The following is a 17,894-nucleotide window of genomic DNA, read 5'->3' on the forward strand; positions in this document are numbered from 1 at the left end:
TACAGTTTGGTTGAGAATTCATCGGGTCGTCACTTTGCAACAGCTAAGCAAAACACCCAACGGTGGCCACAATAGAAATTATGGCAAGTAAATAGCAAGCGTACATATGTATGTATGTATGTATAATATATGTATGTACAATACACATAAATGAGACCACTTAAGCTACCAACACACAATTCCAAATAATATTTTCATGAGTATGCAAACTATAGAAAACACATTTATGCACATATGTATGTATGATGAGATAACTTGCAAATACTTGCATTTGTATGTACTCATATATAAATATTGTATATGTATGTTTAAAAATAGTACATTCTTCTACTCTCCGAACGAGTTCGCAAAAAGAACCACCGCAATGTGATTACTCGATAATAGCACAGTATAAGCTGAAAATTTCGCTACCCAAATTAGTGACTATGCGCAAAGTGCAGTGGCCGACCCCATGATAAGCCCAAAGTCCTTGATCTTCAAACTACGCGCATCAATGCTAAGTTGCAGCGATTTCATCTAAAGTCGCATGTGACGGATTTGACAGATATGCTACGCGACGCCCGTCCTTTGCAAACAAGCATTCAATCAGCGCTTATACTGAAATTTATTTAGCCCCCCTAGCTGCAGCACAGCTTCTGGCCTTATCGCTGATAACACAGAACTCTTGCTCGTCAACACTGGTTCAAACAAAAGTATTTTAATTCATTCTACATATTAAGATTTTTACCCCACCTCAAACACACACGTACTCTTTCTTGAGCTTTATTTTCTTGTTTACTTTCAATTATACTCTTGGGCGCAATTTAATGGAGCAATTTGGCTACTACAAGTATATTCGTGATATAATATACATAAATACTTTCGCGAAAAATCTTTACGCCATGTCAGAGGCGATTCCAATGAAAGGAGTAAATGTTGAGTGATGTCAAAACAATGTCTTTAGTTTCACAAATTTTCTATGAAAAGCTTCTTGGAAAACATGTAATAATTAAACCTACACATGGTATAGTCAAAGACCCTAACAGCTTTCAGAAACCCAACTTACATATGTCTGGTACATATAACCATGTAATATTCTTAGGTATACATATATGTATATAATAATGCTCTGAATTGTTTCTTTTTCAGCAAAATAATTGAACAAAATTTATTTCGTTGGCTTCATACGATGTTACAATTTCACTGACTGGTTTCTAAATCATATATAATAATTGGTTTAAGTAGAAGTACTGAAAATTTGTATTTACCGTATATTCCAAACCTTATCTCTGCTGACACTTTCCTGTACATTCGCCCTTATGACATTGTAAACGCTTCCGTTTTATTATTATTGAAACAAAATTCAATGGCCAACCGGTTAACTGTTTTCTGTTCATTATCTATTATATCGGTGAGAAAACTGTTATTTTTATATTAAACATACGTATATACTATATATGTATGTACATAGAATTTGGCTTTAAAGAATATATATAAAAACCATCTGATGAAAAGCAAAGAAAACAAACGGTGTAGGAATAACGCTCTGAGACAGGAAGAAGTCTTAAATGCAGAAACTGCCCATCATACAAATGGTTGATTGTTTCATTCTTCGATTAGAGAAACATAACATTGCGAGGTAACTTCCTGTTTGCCTAATGCCTAAAGTATAATGGGGATTAAAATATTTCATTTAATTCATTTTTTAAACCTCTCAATATTCTCTATTGTTCCCATTATAGATTAAGAATGCAGAAATTATATACCTTTCCATACAAAATCATATAGATGCACACATTGTATAACTTAGGAAAGGAAAGAGTATCATTTCAACAGTGCACGAGCCAACTGGTTCTATTTCTCCAAAATAACACATATTAGCAATGAAAAAATTTAATTAAGGACTTTCATTATAAGATCATTAGAAATCAAATTTATGGGAGACAAAGTCTTACTATATCTGCATAAGTGACTAGTTATTTTATACTATCGTATTGAATATTGGTAGTCGAAAAAATCTTTTCGTATTTTTAATCAAACTTAATCTTATTTTTTTTATAATTATACAAAAAAATAAATAAACAAATATGTACACCCCCTTTTGCCATTTCTCCGTTAGTGGCATTATTCCATCAGTGTAAATCGAAATTTCGGAATTTCCAGAACAGAAGCGAGCGTACCATTGCGAGAACTGATGGAGCACCGCCTTCACTTTTTATACAAAGCGGATTTCTTCAAAATTTTCACTCATTTTTGAACAGCTGTAACTTTTTTTCTACTTCGCCGAATTTAATTTTTGGTTAAATGAAGCTTAAAATCTCACTTTTCCAACACTATATGGTATGGCACAATGTGATTGGTAGCACTGGAGAGATACGACTGCAACGACATCTATTGACAAATTACGAAAATTCTAATAATTTGAATTTCGTTTTCAAAATTTGAGAGAATGTTTATTATAATGTATACTATCCGACAATGCAAATCGATTTCTCGAAAATTTCAAAAAAGACGATCCCTTAATTTTATATAACAAAATAACTTTTTAGCGTGGATGTCTTACTCATCAAGAGATATGTTACAAGACAATTTTTTCAAATTTCAAATAACTGTCATTAAATAAAAATTTCAAAAGAAAGCCCAAGATATATTATATTATTGCATACAATTAACCATACAATCCAAACAAAACCGAAGCAGGCTCCATGAACTGACTTTTCAGCTTTCCGCCATAACAGTTTTAACTTTTGTACATTAACTTCTTTTTTATTAAGGTCAACGACAAAATTTTCAAAATAGATACATATGTCAAAGAATATTCACACAAATGAAGGAAGCATCTATTCAATGCCGAAATATTGTGAAAACAAATTTCACTAAAAAAAAAGATTTTTGCATGCGTAACACATTTCCTGTTAAACGGCACATTGTTCGTTAAGTAAAGTAGGTTTTGCCATAGTCCATGTAAAATTTGCAAATCGTCAGCGTAATTGTTTTCTATACTTGCAATTGAATGAGTGAGCTCAACCAAGCACCTCAACTTACCCTCCTAACTATAATAAAACAATAGGTATGTTTGTAAAATAGAACACCCATTTATTTTAGGTCATTCGTTTAGTTAGGAGAGTTTATTACCTGAATTTATTTGTCTGTGTTCGCGGATTTTACATATCCTTTTCCAAAAAGTAGGCGACATGTTTTACATTTGGGTCGTGCTGCGGATTATTTAAAGACCAAAAGCATCGCCGACTTTAGTATCAACAAGATCATATTTAAAATTGGCGAAACTACTTCTTCGACCTTGTATGTTTTCCTGTGCGTAATCTGAACCACGATGGATCAAACATGGTCATAGTCACATAAGTGTGGCTATAGTTCGTTTCAAACATTCCGCCTGCTACATTTTCACGATTGTTACAATTATTTTTACATTTCCTTTGTTATAGTGCTCTAATTATTATAAGTTATGCTTCAGATAATGCTCTGAACAAAAGCGCAGATTATTTCCACTGCGGTTTTTCGTTTCTTAAATGTGTACATACTGGTTTTTGTATTTAATTAGAGCATACAAGAGGATTGCGCGAACATGAATGATAAAGTGTATTTTAAGAGAGGTAATATGTTGTTTTAATAATTTCAAAAAGGATATTCGACAAAAATTCTAACTACCAAAATATTGTATATTAATTTAGATAATAACATATTATTGATCCGTAAAACTAGTAAAATATTCATTTAGTGCATGATCATTTCATGGACAGCAAAGCTCATCTTTGGCAAAATCTTAATTACAATGTCAAGCAGTAGTGATCGTTATTATAGTGGATTACCTAACATTAAAAGTTGTTTATATAAAAAACTATTAATATTATGAATATGTAATTATTGTAATTGATATTATTAAGCCACTGTAAAATATATATTAAGACAAAAAAGCACGTGGAAATTGTAATTAAATTCCCCGAGTAAATGATATTTTAAAAATTCTATTTTGCTAAGTTGATAGGACTATCTTTAATTACTATGCCAAATAAGAGCGCGATCTATCAACCAGTTTATTTAGAGCAGTGTTGTATCGATGTAAATAGGTACACCTCCGTAGTGCCTTGCGATTATTACAAGGGATCTTCGATCTCTTCAACTGATGAAAATATTGAATAAAGCTAAATTTAAAAAAAAAGTACGATTGTGACCACATTTAGGATTACTTTGAAGGCAACAAAATAATTATTGATAAATAAATAAATAGTTTGCGTTTTATTTACAATTTCTTTTCATATATCCTATAATATTAGCAAGGTTAATATGGAAAGGTAGAAAATTAAATTGAAATAAAAACCAAATGCTTACAAATGAATTCCTACTTATGTATGTTTGTATAAAGCATAATAGTGATAATAAAATCATATTGCTAAAAAATGCACACGTCTGACGTCAACATCTAAATTTGTGGGTTTCCACTAACATGGCTATAGTATTTTGCGCTACAGATTGACTACACCTATACAATAAATTCACCCTTTTTTCATTGTCACCACTTTTAGTCCTCTCGCCGCTTTTAGGTTAGAGGTATGTGTGTACAAACTTATATGACGTTTTGGTACCCTCAATATACCCTTAAGTCATTAATTTAATCATTATTATTTAATATATCTGAACTGTATTATGATACAACCGCATATAATGATACTTGTTGTCGGCATTTCACCGACGTTTATTTATGAGCTTTGCTTTGTTTTGGCCGAGATGAGTAATTCAGCATTTCCACTTGAAATCATCCGAAAGCGTTTAATTTTGTTAACGAAAATTTGTTGTTTTATATTCCAAAAGGATGGAATCTTCGCAAGAATGCAATTTTTTGTTCTGTGTATTGTTTATATTTACAATTGTGTTTAATGTTATTCGATCGTCCAGAAAATATTAAATTTTTACATTAAATTTGTAAAGTGCGGTAATATGAAACGACATTTCATATCTCATTACAAAGAGGGTTAAGTTACTATAAGATTGAAAATAACATATGGCATATTTTATAAATTTATAAGAACTGAAATAAATGCTTATTTCTGATACTTGAAATCTAATCAAGTAGCTAGGTTTATCAGTAGGCTATTAACTTAAACGCCGAGATTTATAAAACCGAAAAATAATATTTTTCTCTAATAATGAACGATAGCCAAAAAAACATTCCGTTTAATTGGATGTTCAACATATTTCTAAAAATATAATAAAAATAAATAAAAAGTAAAACTATTAGCTAAAAAGTAAAAAGAACTACTTCCGTACAAACTACAGACGGAAAAATTTTTACTATCAACAGCTAGCAACCCCAATCGATCCTCAAACCAACCAGACTGCAAACAAAAAAGTATATTAACATCAAAACAACACAATTATTGTAAGAGAAATGCATACGCCCGACGCATGCCGATGCTAGAGTTCTAACCTCGCGCGCCTGCATTAATTGTTAGCGCGTGTTGCAGGATCTAATACACTACAAAAAATACATAGCCATATGCATGTGCACTCATCTTTTTTGTCTCTAAGTTTCATTGTGTCAGTGCTTTACACCCTTACTTTCTATCCTATCCTTAGTGAGCATTTACACACGATGACTTTTGTTGCCCAAACTACTTGTAGTAACGATTCCTTTTCATTTTGAAATTCTGTGTTTACGCTATGTTCAAATTTTTAAATATTATAATCGATTTCTTGATTTTTAGAAGTTAAGTATTACTATTTTTATTTTACTTTTTTTAAGCTCAATAATGAAGGCGATTTGCATATTTCCTCCCACGTCGTTTTATTGCTCAGGCAGATTTTTACCTTAGATATACCAATAATGCTTTAAACATTTGAACCACACATTATATTCTTGCCTATAAAAGATACACTCGCTACCTTTAACAAAAATAAAAGTTAGTTATAAACTGTTATGAATTGAAATCTTTCTATGTTCGCTAGAATCGATCTGAATTACTTAAAGAATTTTGAGCGCGCCGTGACTTTTTGAAATATCGCCAAATGAATTATAACGTTACAAAATGCAAATAGCACCGCCAAGGGCATAACATTGTATTCTCATGGGGTATTGTTGCGTAGTCCAATGAAGGACACCCGTGCAGAAATTTTCTTGTTCAGAAAGCAAACAGTTTGCATTTCTTTTGGCAGTATGACACGGTTTTGCAAATTTTCATATTGAATAATTTGACTTCCAAACTGCCTGTACTGTATGTAGTTTCTTGAACAGTGTCAGATGGACAAAAGGCCAGTGATGATTTAAAGTACATTTTACCAATTGTTTGTCCCCTACATTTTATGTAATGTTACGTAAAAGTCGAAGCATAACAAATTAACAAGCATATTCTCCGAATCTCAGTTTCATATGAACTAATATTTCGATCAAAAAAGACAAATTGTAAAGAGCAGTAGTAATAGAGAAAATGTAATATTTTCTTTCTATAAGGCACCATTGGCATTTCTACAAATTTCCATATATGTACATAATTATGTATGAATGTACATATGTAAATCGTATGGAATTATTTTTTATGTCTAAATAAAAATTATACAATTCACAAATGTATAACATACATACGTATTTTTCGTCTTTAATACGATATTTGGAAATATTAACATTTTATCTCTACAATTAAGAAAACGATGCTTATGCTATATCTCAGCATATACATACCCAGTGTTTTTCAAAATTCCATAAAGTTTTACTCTCTACAAAAACTTTATTGTTCATTTAATTCCAATTACTGACTGTAGCTTGAAACTTTCCGTGGCGATAACGACCAATTGTGTTTTTGCATCAAACTGATAAGCAATGATCCATTTTTATATAATTCCCGAAATGTTTCAAATATTTACTTTCCCCTTTCAAATGTACTCTATTTGACAAATTCATTTCTTAATTATCACTTTTATTTGTACATAAATAAATGGTTTTAAATCAAATTTAATAAAATGCGGTCATTACATACATTCTCATCTTTTACACACATATACACATTTCGTTCGCTTCTATGTAAAAGATTTAGTATCTCAAAATTTTTCCCTGAGATGAGAGCTAAATTGAAGTTCCTAAAGTTAGCATAAACCATCAAAGATTCAACATGATTTACAGTTAGAAAGCAGTTAATACAGTGCAAACGATCAGCTGTTGTATATTTTTTTCATACTATTAGATAACCCTTTAGTTCAATGTTCAATCATTCTGGATTACATATATATTAAAACTAATAAATAATACAAACAGCCTAATTATTAATTTTTTTTTTATGTATTTATTGTTTGAGTTTACGCGATAAGCCTGATAGTTCACATTTGGGAAACTAACCTAAGACAACACGCACAATAAAAATAAATAAATGTTAAATATACAAAATGTCGTAGCCAGGGGAATTAGAGAGTGAATACAATCCGGTCAATTGTTCTTATGTTAAAGAAGCTTCAAATGTATGTCGCAGATTACAAACAATATAAACGTAGAAACGAGAAAGGTAGAAATATTTGCAAAACTTTATAAAAAAAAGCAAATGAATACCATATCCAATATTAGATGGAATATTGAATTGATATTACTCTTTTGGAAAATGCGTACACCAATCATTAATATATGATTTTCAATATTTTTGTAATAAGCCAGATTTGAGTTTGGTACTTCTTATATTTGGTGCTTTGGAGTTTTTAAAGTTTATTTCGTTTGTGACGACTTTCTTTTTAGATGAAAAGCATACTTGTGATTAGAGTTCATGCATGTGACGTTTTTATTCTGGAGTTATTGAAATGAGTTGAAAATTTTTGTCATACAGCAGACAGTGGTTCGATTTAGCACATCAATATGTGTGTTAACTTTCCCAATTTTTAATCAAGGAACGAACGGACCAACATTTTGAATTCAATTCTCCTCATCATACTGATCATTTAAATATAGTATGTATACAGTATATTGTCAAACTCATATCTGAATTAAATTCTCCTCATCATGCAGATCATTTAAATATGTATACAATATATTGTCATGACAAATTTTCTGGTTTCAATAACACCACGATTTTCCAATTGAAGATTTTTTGCTATAATTAAGTAATGAAACTCGCCCATAAGTTATTAGTTGAAAAGTTAATAAACCTGAACAAGCTTAAACTTTTAAAATAGATCAGTTTAGTTCTAGTTAAAACTTTACTCACTGGAACCCTTAGAAGCTCTAATATATATACATATGTAAATACATTTAGATTTTGCTAAAACTCAAAAGTAACTACCTCCTTTGACAATTTTACTATATCGAATTTGTATATTTTGGTATATTATGAAAATGGTGGAAAGGCAGGATATCCAAAGCTACCTTTGTCTCCATAAGTATCCAAGACTCGTTAGATCTTATTCATATAATATAAATTGTATAATAAGAGTAGTTTGGTAGAACATATCAAAATATACAGAGAGCAATACAGTAGAGAATAATATATGATAAAACCTATGAGTTGCGAGAGACAACGTGATAAATTAATAAATAATTCATTTTTAAGAATGAAAGAGCGAAAATTCCGAAGTATGCATCCATTCTCTGCACGAAAACTTTAATACAAAACATAACATACAAGGATGTAAATACTTATGTAGTAATATTGAGGAGAACATAGAATTGGAAGCACAAAAGTCACTATAAAACGAGACAATAAAGCATATAAAAGATGCTCTAGAGCATGAGCAAAGAATTATATATACATATGTATATCCATATCCTAAAGTAAATAATATTTCTATATAGATACATGCACATGTACTCACTTCTTCAGTGATTCTGCTCGTATTGGATAACCCAGAAAGTGTTGGTGAAGTGTTAAAGGAGGTGCCCCTTATATATACTATTAAGGGGGTTGGTTTTGCGCAAAGAGTGAATGAGTATGTTGGGGAAGTACACAAACTTCGCTCACAACTGTTCAAATACGATCTGTTCTGACGAAGGAGAATTCTCATAAGACTGGAAGAGAGTATATGTGAATTACTTGTAACTATTAAAATAATGGAGCAATTTTCGAGTAATTTAACAAATTTTTTGATGGAGAGTCTATACACTTGAATTAATTTAATTACGAAATCAGAATCAGTAATTTTATCACAATAATTCATATATACGAGTATATTTACTGTACATCTATCAAATAAAAAATTATTTTAAATTTGCGCAAGTTAACTGCAGATATACACAAATGCAAGTACTGCATGTAAATTTATATTAATTTTTTATGATATTACAAATATTTAAAAAAAATAAAATTACGGTTGTAACTTCTACTACAAATTACAAGAACTAGACTACATTTTATTTAGAATTGTGTTGCTACAAAATTTGCGATAGTTGAAACATATTTTACATATGCAAATATGTATATGTAAAACACTATATGTATTTACATATACAAATTTATACATTTCTTAATATATTCGGCGCAGGTTTCTTCTTTATATTGTCTGCGACATACCTCCAGGTAGGATGTATCATAAATCTTAAGCTAAAAGAGAATTGTTTTGAATAGTTATTAGAGCAAAAAAAGGTACAGGACAACACAACGCCCATTAAAACGCCAATGCACGTCAATAACACAAAGAAAAGGTTGCACTAACTTGGTGATCTGCATTTTTTAAAAGTTCAAGGACGCATCTTATGGCAGGCATCATACTATACATAATATTACAGAGGTAAAAAGTTATACTTTCAAGGACTACTGATGACATTATTATTATATCAGAGAGGGTAAATGTTTTGAGTGCCTAAAGTAAAACAACCTTGCTAATGTCACTAAATAACTTAGTTAGTTGAGAATATTTATACGGGAGAGGGGATAATGAGTATGTTTGTTGAGCGAACGAAGAATACCTGTACTCTTGTAGGCTTTCGCCTGTTTCGTCTGTTATTATTGTATTCCTTTATATGTTCGGTGTAAAATATTATATACTAGATTATGTTAAGAGATAAGGTAAATAGGAAAAACTCTACTTTGTATTCGTTCGGTCTTTGAAAACTCGAGAAATTGTTGCTCAATATTTGAGTCAGTTGTTCGTCACAGTTATGATTCCTATTGCTGTCAATGATTCTCTCAGTTAATGCGTCAATGTGTGCGTGAAAATCAACCCTCCTTGCGAGTGGTTGTTTCCTTGTTGAATTATTTCCATTGCACTCTGTTAAAATATGTTGCCTTTTCACTAAATGTTTGTGACTGCTGTTTGGTTACTTAAAGCTGAGCTACGCAACCGAATCATATCAGTTGTGATTTGGCTCTGGTAGTGAGTGGAGGTGAAGTTCACTTTTTTTTATAAAATAGTCTGACGAATTTTTCTACATTAGAACATTTGCTGAACTAACTTATTAGCCATCGATTACATATAAGACCATACAGTGTGCTATATTATCAAAAAAATTGTACAGATAAAAATATCAGCACAAAGTGACAAATATTAAACCCCATACCGTTAATTCGATCTGACACTACGCAAATTAAACACTTCGTTAAGAGAACTCGTCCGGTATGCACCGCCAGTGAACCGAAAGAAACATCGAAAAAAAAATTTAAATATCCCAGGAAAAATATTAACATATAACTTAAAAAATACCTCAATATATTAACTAAATAAAATAATATACTAGGTAATAGTAAATTATATACTATAAACTACCTCATTCACCATAATTTCTGTGAACTATATTCTTAAAAAAAGAATATGAGTGGAATCTATCTATGAGACAATTATATTAATTCACGTACAAAACTACCTCCAAGTACAAAAAGTGCTCATAAGAAAATAATCAACAAGTTAACATAACAACCTCAAAATATTAATTTTTCGGCAAAGAGACAAGTCTTATATTAAGTTCAAGTGCGGAAATTAAACAAATATAATTCAGCAATTGCTGAGTTAGCACCACTTATTAAACGTAAATCGCTAGTAGGCATAATGGCAATATCGATATTTCAGGACGCTCAGACACGAGGTGAGTATCTCACAATAAACACTTATTTCTAATTATGTTTTAAAATTTTCACAGAGAGGTATGTAATAAATATTAAAAGCTAACGATTTTAATATGATTGATATAAAGTTTTCATTAAATACGTGGTATTATTCGTATATCCATTAGTATCTGTAACAAATATTATTTCATTATTAACCCATTCGAGTTGCACACACAGCTTTATACCTACTGCCAACTACCCCTTTAATACGAGTAAAAAGCGAACATCTCGATTGTCACACGCAATAATAATGGCGCTGTACGTACTACCCCTTACGCCCACTCTTCACAGCATTAGCAAATAGTACAGATTGCTAATGAAAGATGTCAAGCAAGCCGGCTAAGGCTTACCCGCAGATATGACATTTCAATGCACATTTCCATTATTTGAATTACTGATGTTGTCATTGTCATCTTCGTCATCATTACTATATTCATCAGACCCACTTATTTACAACAATTCACACTCTCATTTTTAATATATATATACCTAGTTTGTTGATATTCTTTGTAAAGCCGGCGTTTAACTCGTTCTCACGCCCACGCTGTTTAGAATAGTTATATAAATAACTGAAATGAGCACAACTGAAACACATCCATACGAGTATGTATGCAAAAAAGAGAACACAGACTGCTTTCGCTTACTGGCTTATATTCATATGGACATATATGCATATTTACCTCACTCATCACCCTTTTTAGAGTTTAAGAGTGTTGTGCATTATTTGAGTGGAGAGTATTTCTCACATATGAGACCACATATCCTTAAATATAAAGATTTCTATTATATACTGTTCGCACATTTTCTCTTTGTATATTCGTATACTCTTCAATTCACCTAGAAAAATACTCGCATGCGAGGCTTTATTTACAAATTCACTTATGTGCCGATTGACACACACATGCATCTATGTATGCAATTTTTTACGCGCGTCTGTTAAATGTTTCCCAAGCGAGTTTAAGTCCCAATATTCCCTATAATATTGTTCTATATTTCTCTTTACGTTATTGTTTGTATTTCAGTGGCACGTGTCGTTTTCGCAATTTCCCGCCCGGAAATAGGCAGTACTTTTTACCTTTAGGTGTTTGAATAGGAATGTGACTCATGTTTAGTTTAGCATAAGTTTTTCTGTAGTTAACTATATTTTACTTAAGTTGACCTAATCAAATGTTTTACTCTTTATTTTAGGCTTAGCTGCAGCATTAGCTGGTATCAAACGCGAAGATGTAGATGTGCATAATGCTTTGTCCATGTCGCCGCCAATGTCCGCAAATACATCTGCCAACAATTTGTATTCCGGACTCCAGCACGCCGCCACTGCAACTGCTTTTGGCATATTATCGCCTTCACAACTATTAGCTGCAAATCGTCAAGCTGCTGCCGCAATTATGGCATCTCAGTTGTTTCCACAACATCCTGCAATATTTGGTCAAATGTGGTCCAATGCGGTTCCTCATATTCCATTAAACACCAGCCAGCATTCGCCACCAACAAGTCCACATTCACCAGTTACAGCGACGACTCCCTCAAATGGCGGTAAACACAGCCAAAGTATATCACCCATATGTTCTGCACAAAGTGAATTATCTACAAAAAAAACACGCAAAATCGCGGTCAAGAAGGATTTGATTTCTCCTCCAATGGAAATGTCGATGAATGTTAGCGATTTGTATAGTCCTGCCGGTCCAATATCACCACCATCATCTGGTTCTTCTCCGAACTCAGCTCATGACCCCCATAACCGTGCCGATGCTACCATCGCTAATTCTGCGTCAAAAGATACCTCCCGTGACAAGAGCTTTACATGTAAAATCTGTTCACGGTCCTTTGGATATAAACATGTCTTGCAAAATCACGAACGTACTCATACAGGTGAAAAGCCTTTTGAATGCCCAGAATGTCATAAGCGATTCACCCGTGATCACCATCTAAAGACTCACATGCGCCTGCACACTGGCGAAAAACCCTACCATTGTTCACACTGTGACCGCCAGTTTGTTCAAGTGGCAAATCTCCGTCGTCATCTGCGTGTTCACACCGGCGAGCGGCCTTATGCTTGCGAAATTTGCGATGGAAAATTTAGTGATTCAAACCAGCTTAAATCGCATATGTTGATACATAACGGCGAGAAACCATTCGAGTGTCCTGAATGTCACATGAAATTCCGTAGACGCCATCATTTGTTGAATCACAAATGTGGTCAGACAACAATTTCCAGCTTACAGTCACCGCCAACTTCTCCAGATGCAGCACTAAGCCCCGCTGGTCTCAGTGGTGATTATGGGCTATGTGACCAGAAATCTGTTATAGAATCTAGCTACGGTTCGGAAGAGTCAATGGAAGTCGGACGTCCCACCAATATCTCGGTATCTTCCTATGAACTTATGGAACATCATCACAACAGTCATCTCCACATGACTTCATCGTCCGTTGGTACTTCGTTAAGTATTGCCGAATCTTACGTAGACGATGAAGATGATGAGGAAACTCCCCTCGATCTATCTGAAAGTGACATGAGCATTGATGTTGGACGGAATTCTACCAAGGGATCCCAAGACCTTTACCACATTTTTCGCTTACCAACTCAAATCATGCATAGTGATATTCCAGAACAAACTGAACCTGAAGACCTGAGCATGCATCGAAACAATTCCTCTTCGACAACTTTTGCAACCAACGAGTCTATGACAATGTTGCATGACGATACTGATTTTGATGACCTAGATGATGCCACCATGCACTATATGCGGCAACATCATTTTACCAATGTAAAACAAACCACCCTAATGGAGTAGGAAGAGGTGATGTCAAGGCAGAAAGAGCAGAAACCATTTATTTCAATATTGCGGGCAATGGGTGGAAATCCATTTTTACAGTTTCCGGCACTTCTACGCTCCCTAACGGCAATGATGGGATATAACGGTGGCCCCCGACCAGATATTCACCATAGTTGAAAAGTAAAATAAATCACACTTTGATACTAGGTACTCTCCAAAATGAGTAGAGTTGACTTTGTTTTCGTTAGCTAGTTCAACTTGGGCTAATATAGTATATCATTTGAGTATACAAAATTAATAAGAGAATTTAAACTAGTTATAATAGGGACTTAAATATTTGAATTGTAAATATGCCTGTGTAGTTAATTGTTAGAATGAGCTTGATAAATTCAACGATGCCTCTTGCGCTTGGTTGTCCCGATCTTCCCTTTTAAACCCACATTGTTAAAAAACAGAAAAATAAATAAGAATGTTCGAGTTTGGTTCGAGTTTATTAGCCGATCTGAAGACGATTATTTATATGTTACTCAAGCTGACTATATTTAAAGATTGTAAATATATATGTAAATTGGGAAATTCTGCATGTAGTAAAATAAGTATGTTGGCTTATTTATTTAAATTGTTCTTAAATTAAATCGTTATAATAAGTTTATGTATTTATTTTTTAAGTTTCAAACTATTTAAATAAACAAAATCAAAAATGACTGTAAGTTAAAACGAACTGAAATTATATTAATAAGACATTGTTTTTAGTTAAATTTAATTGTTTCCAATTGCTAAACTTTAACGTTTTTTATGTTTCCAAAGATAGAGCTAAAATTTGCTTTTATTTATTCAAATATTTAAGTTTTACGAGTCTTAAAAATGTGTTTGTAATGTTTAGATCAATAACAATGGATTAAACTATTAAAAAAATCAAAATTTGTTTTTTATTAAATTATAATTTTTAATTATAATCATGAACATATTGTCTAGTTGGTCGATGGTGTTAAAATGACAAATAGTAAATTACTATAAAACCAATTACCTCTTTTACCTCTTCAAAAAACTAACGCTGGTAAGAAAAGAATGTATGACAAACAGAGATCGAAAACGATGAATTTACCTTTGAGAACAATTAAAATATAATATGTAGAACTTAGGAATTTAACATTTAAATATAGGGTATTATACAAAGTTATACAATTAAGCAATCGAAATATTTTAATAAAAACAATAACCAAGCTATGTTTGAAAAATAAATAAAAAATAACTAATAAATGTAATAATTATCATAATATCAGAACCTTGAAAAGTTCTTTGAATTTGTACATATAAAAGCTTAAATTTAAGACTATGACAAAGTTGTATAATTTTCTTTGTTAATTCAAAAGTGTATGGTATAAAAAGTTCCTCTGATTAATTACAAGAAAATAGTGACACTGATATACATTACGTAGTAAGCAATAAATTTCGGCTCTTGTACAACTTTAATTTATATAATAACTAATAACGGAGTATTAATTTTTATATTTAAATGAATATCGTTTTAATGAGTGAACAATTGATTAATTTTATTCTTTAAAGTTGTATAGACACTGCAGTACGCTTCGATGTTGTTTACCTTAAATACCAAACATAGAACTAAATATTAAATCTTTACGTTTTCATTATTAAAAATATTTTGGAGCATTAAACTAAAATTATTTATTGCTCTACTACATTTTTAGTATTTCATATGATAATCACTTCATCAAATTGTAATTAATTCCACATAATCATTAATAGTAATGTAAAAATAAAATAAAATAAGTTCGTAGACTATAAAGATATGCTAGGTATTTATTTTAAAAAAGGTCCACTATTTAATGTAAAGATGATGTAATGTAATAAAATTAAAAACCAACGTGCAATATAACAATTTTCGGGTAATAATATAGTAAATATAAAGAACTGCATATCTCTCAGTGTGTAGGACATAAGTGTTGCTCATTTACAACTTTTAAAGGTTTTCAAACGAATAAGAGCTTAGATTTTTTATGGCAGCAGTTTATGCATACATACATATGTACATATGCATACATTCCTAGCAACACAGCTAAACGGGTCGTAGCTCAGAAACATTTCTAGTCAAATTTATAAATAGTTATTGATTTAATTGTACGAATGTATGTATTAAGGAAAAAATTTAAAATTCTCTGTACCCAATAAATTCATTAATAATTTAAAATAATGAAACTAACATGTTTGGAAGCCTAAAATAAGAAAATAACATATAGATATGTACATATATATGTAGTACATATTTATTTTAGCGTAAACAATTGTAAAAATGTACTACATTGTATTAATTACCAAAGCAGAATAAATATACAAAGCTCATAAAAAAATAAACAAATTAGTAAGTGTTAAAAATGTGTAAAAATTTGTATTTAACATACATATATTATGTCTACAGCTATTTTGTAGCTCTAAAATCATGTAAACATTTCCCAACGAAAAATATATACATATTATACATAAGTATTTGTCTATAAACACACACTCGCTGTAGTGACAATGTAGCACGTTTTTTAACGAATTTACATATTCTTAATTATGAAGAAACAGCCCTTTTGCATTGTACAAGTACAATATACCACCACCAACTTTTAATTCAGGTTATTGAGAAACGTACTTGCACTCCCCATAACGTGAAGATATTTTGTCCTTTTCTCTTAGAATATATTTTAATGGTGCTCTAACTGTACGGGCCTCTTTCATTCGCGTTGTCGCGCAACCATTAACTTGGGTTGTCTGCCATGTTGGTTGCGCTCCTTCATCTGATTCTGCGTTGCTATTCGTTTTTTATCATTTTTGCTTTACGTTCGTAAATACATTTGTATGTGCACCTGTATTCTTTTTAGGAGAGCAACGAGTTTAATAAGGTTATGTTAACAATCTTCTTACTGTTAAAAACAAAATTGTATTTGTCACTTACAAAAAGTATGGCCGCCTTTAATCCACATTTCCAAATACTTGTATATTATTTGTGAGCTATAGTTATATCATTCTTAGTTCCCTAAATACATAGATAATTAAGATTTCAGAAATAATGTATAACATATTTTGAGAACCTATTCCATTACCTAACTTTTTCGATGTATTGTTCGAAGAGCTTGAACGGCACCTCGCAAAAACTATAAAAACTATAGTACTATATGTAGGGAGCGTATAAAATATTAATTGGCCTGGTAAAATTTTAGTTAAACATTTAGAAGATGTTACGATAATTTAGAAACTTTATTTTCCTTTTGGTATTTGCTGAAATTGCTAAAAAAATTAATTAAAACTAATTAATAAAACTATATAGTCAAAAATTGTAAAACAAAGCCATTTATATTTATCTGAACACCAGTGTATGGATTTTAAATTCTTTATATTTGTATGTACGTATTCACAAATATCCATTCACCTCCCTTATTTACCGCTATACTGTCTTTACAGCGAGAAGTACAGCAAACATAAATTAATACTATGCAATTTTTTATTCTTTTCGAAACTCCATCGCGACTTTTTGGGCTATGCGAGTACTACCACATTTCTTTTAAAGCTTTGTACGATTTGCTTGTCTTTGACTCCTGCTGCCTTAAAATACAGCATATTTGATTATCTGAAAAGAGGTGGAGTAAGCCTAAAATGAATGTTGGAGTGGGGCGAATGTCACGAAAAGAACCAGAGAGTGTAAATGATGAAAATTATAAAAACAGAGTTGGAGAAACGTAATAATGAAAAAATGTTCTTCATTATATTTTCGTACTTTTACTCCTTTCGTAATTTATGCAGAACGGCGTAAAAAGAAAATTCAGCTCATTCTCTCTGGAACGTCGGCGAACATTTTATCAGCCATACATTGAGAAAGTAAACAAAAGCGGAGGGAAGCGGTTTAGGCAGGAAAATACTCATTTGGTTGATTCGTGTTTGAAGCGCACCCCGCTTTCATCTTCCAGTGACTCATTTGCATACGTTTAAAATTTCTTACTATGGATGCTGATATGAAAGGTGGTGAACAAACTTGCTATATAGCAGTAAAACAGAGAAAGCAGTATGCAATATGCGTTAACGGTGACTTAACGAGAAATATTAGCTCATT

At 31.7% G+C, this 17,894-nt stretch overlaps 1 protein-coding gene across 1 annotated transcript; it reads left to right on the plus strand.

Moving 5' to 3' along the window:
- The first annotated feature begins 10,272 nt into the window (after positions 1-10,272).
- On the plus strand, positions 10,273-14,378 carry LOC108976589 (protein krueppel). The gene is made up of 2 exons (XM_018945797.1): positions 10,273-10,984; positions 12,195-14,378. Exons 1-2 carry the CDS (start codon positions 10,948-10,950, stop codon positions 13,799-13,801), a joined length of 1,644 nt encoding a protein of 547 aa, XP_018801342.1. The 5' UTR covers positions 10,273-10,947; the 3' UTR covers positions 13,802-14,378.
- Positions 14,379-17,894: the final 3,516 nt, after the last annotated feature.

The sequence above is a fragment of the Bactrocera latifrons genome, unplaced genomic scaffold (assembly GCF_001853355.1).
Source record: "Bactrocera latifrons isolate USDA-ARS-PBARC rearing strain unplaced genomic scaffold, ASM185335v1 scaffold_788, whole genome shotgun sequence".
Taxonomy (NCBI): Eukaryota; Metazoa; Arthropoda; class Insecta; order Diptera; family Tephritidae; genus Bactrocera; species Bactrocera latifrons.

Coding starts and splice junctions, on each gene's coding strand:
- LOC108976589 (XM_018945797.1), top strand. CDS start 10,948: ATGGCAATATCGATATTTCAGGACGCTCAGACACGAG. Junction 10,985..12,194: donor TCAGGACGCTCAGACACGAG/GTGAGTATCTCA, acceptor TCTTTATTTTAG/GCTTAGCTGCAGCATTAGCT.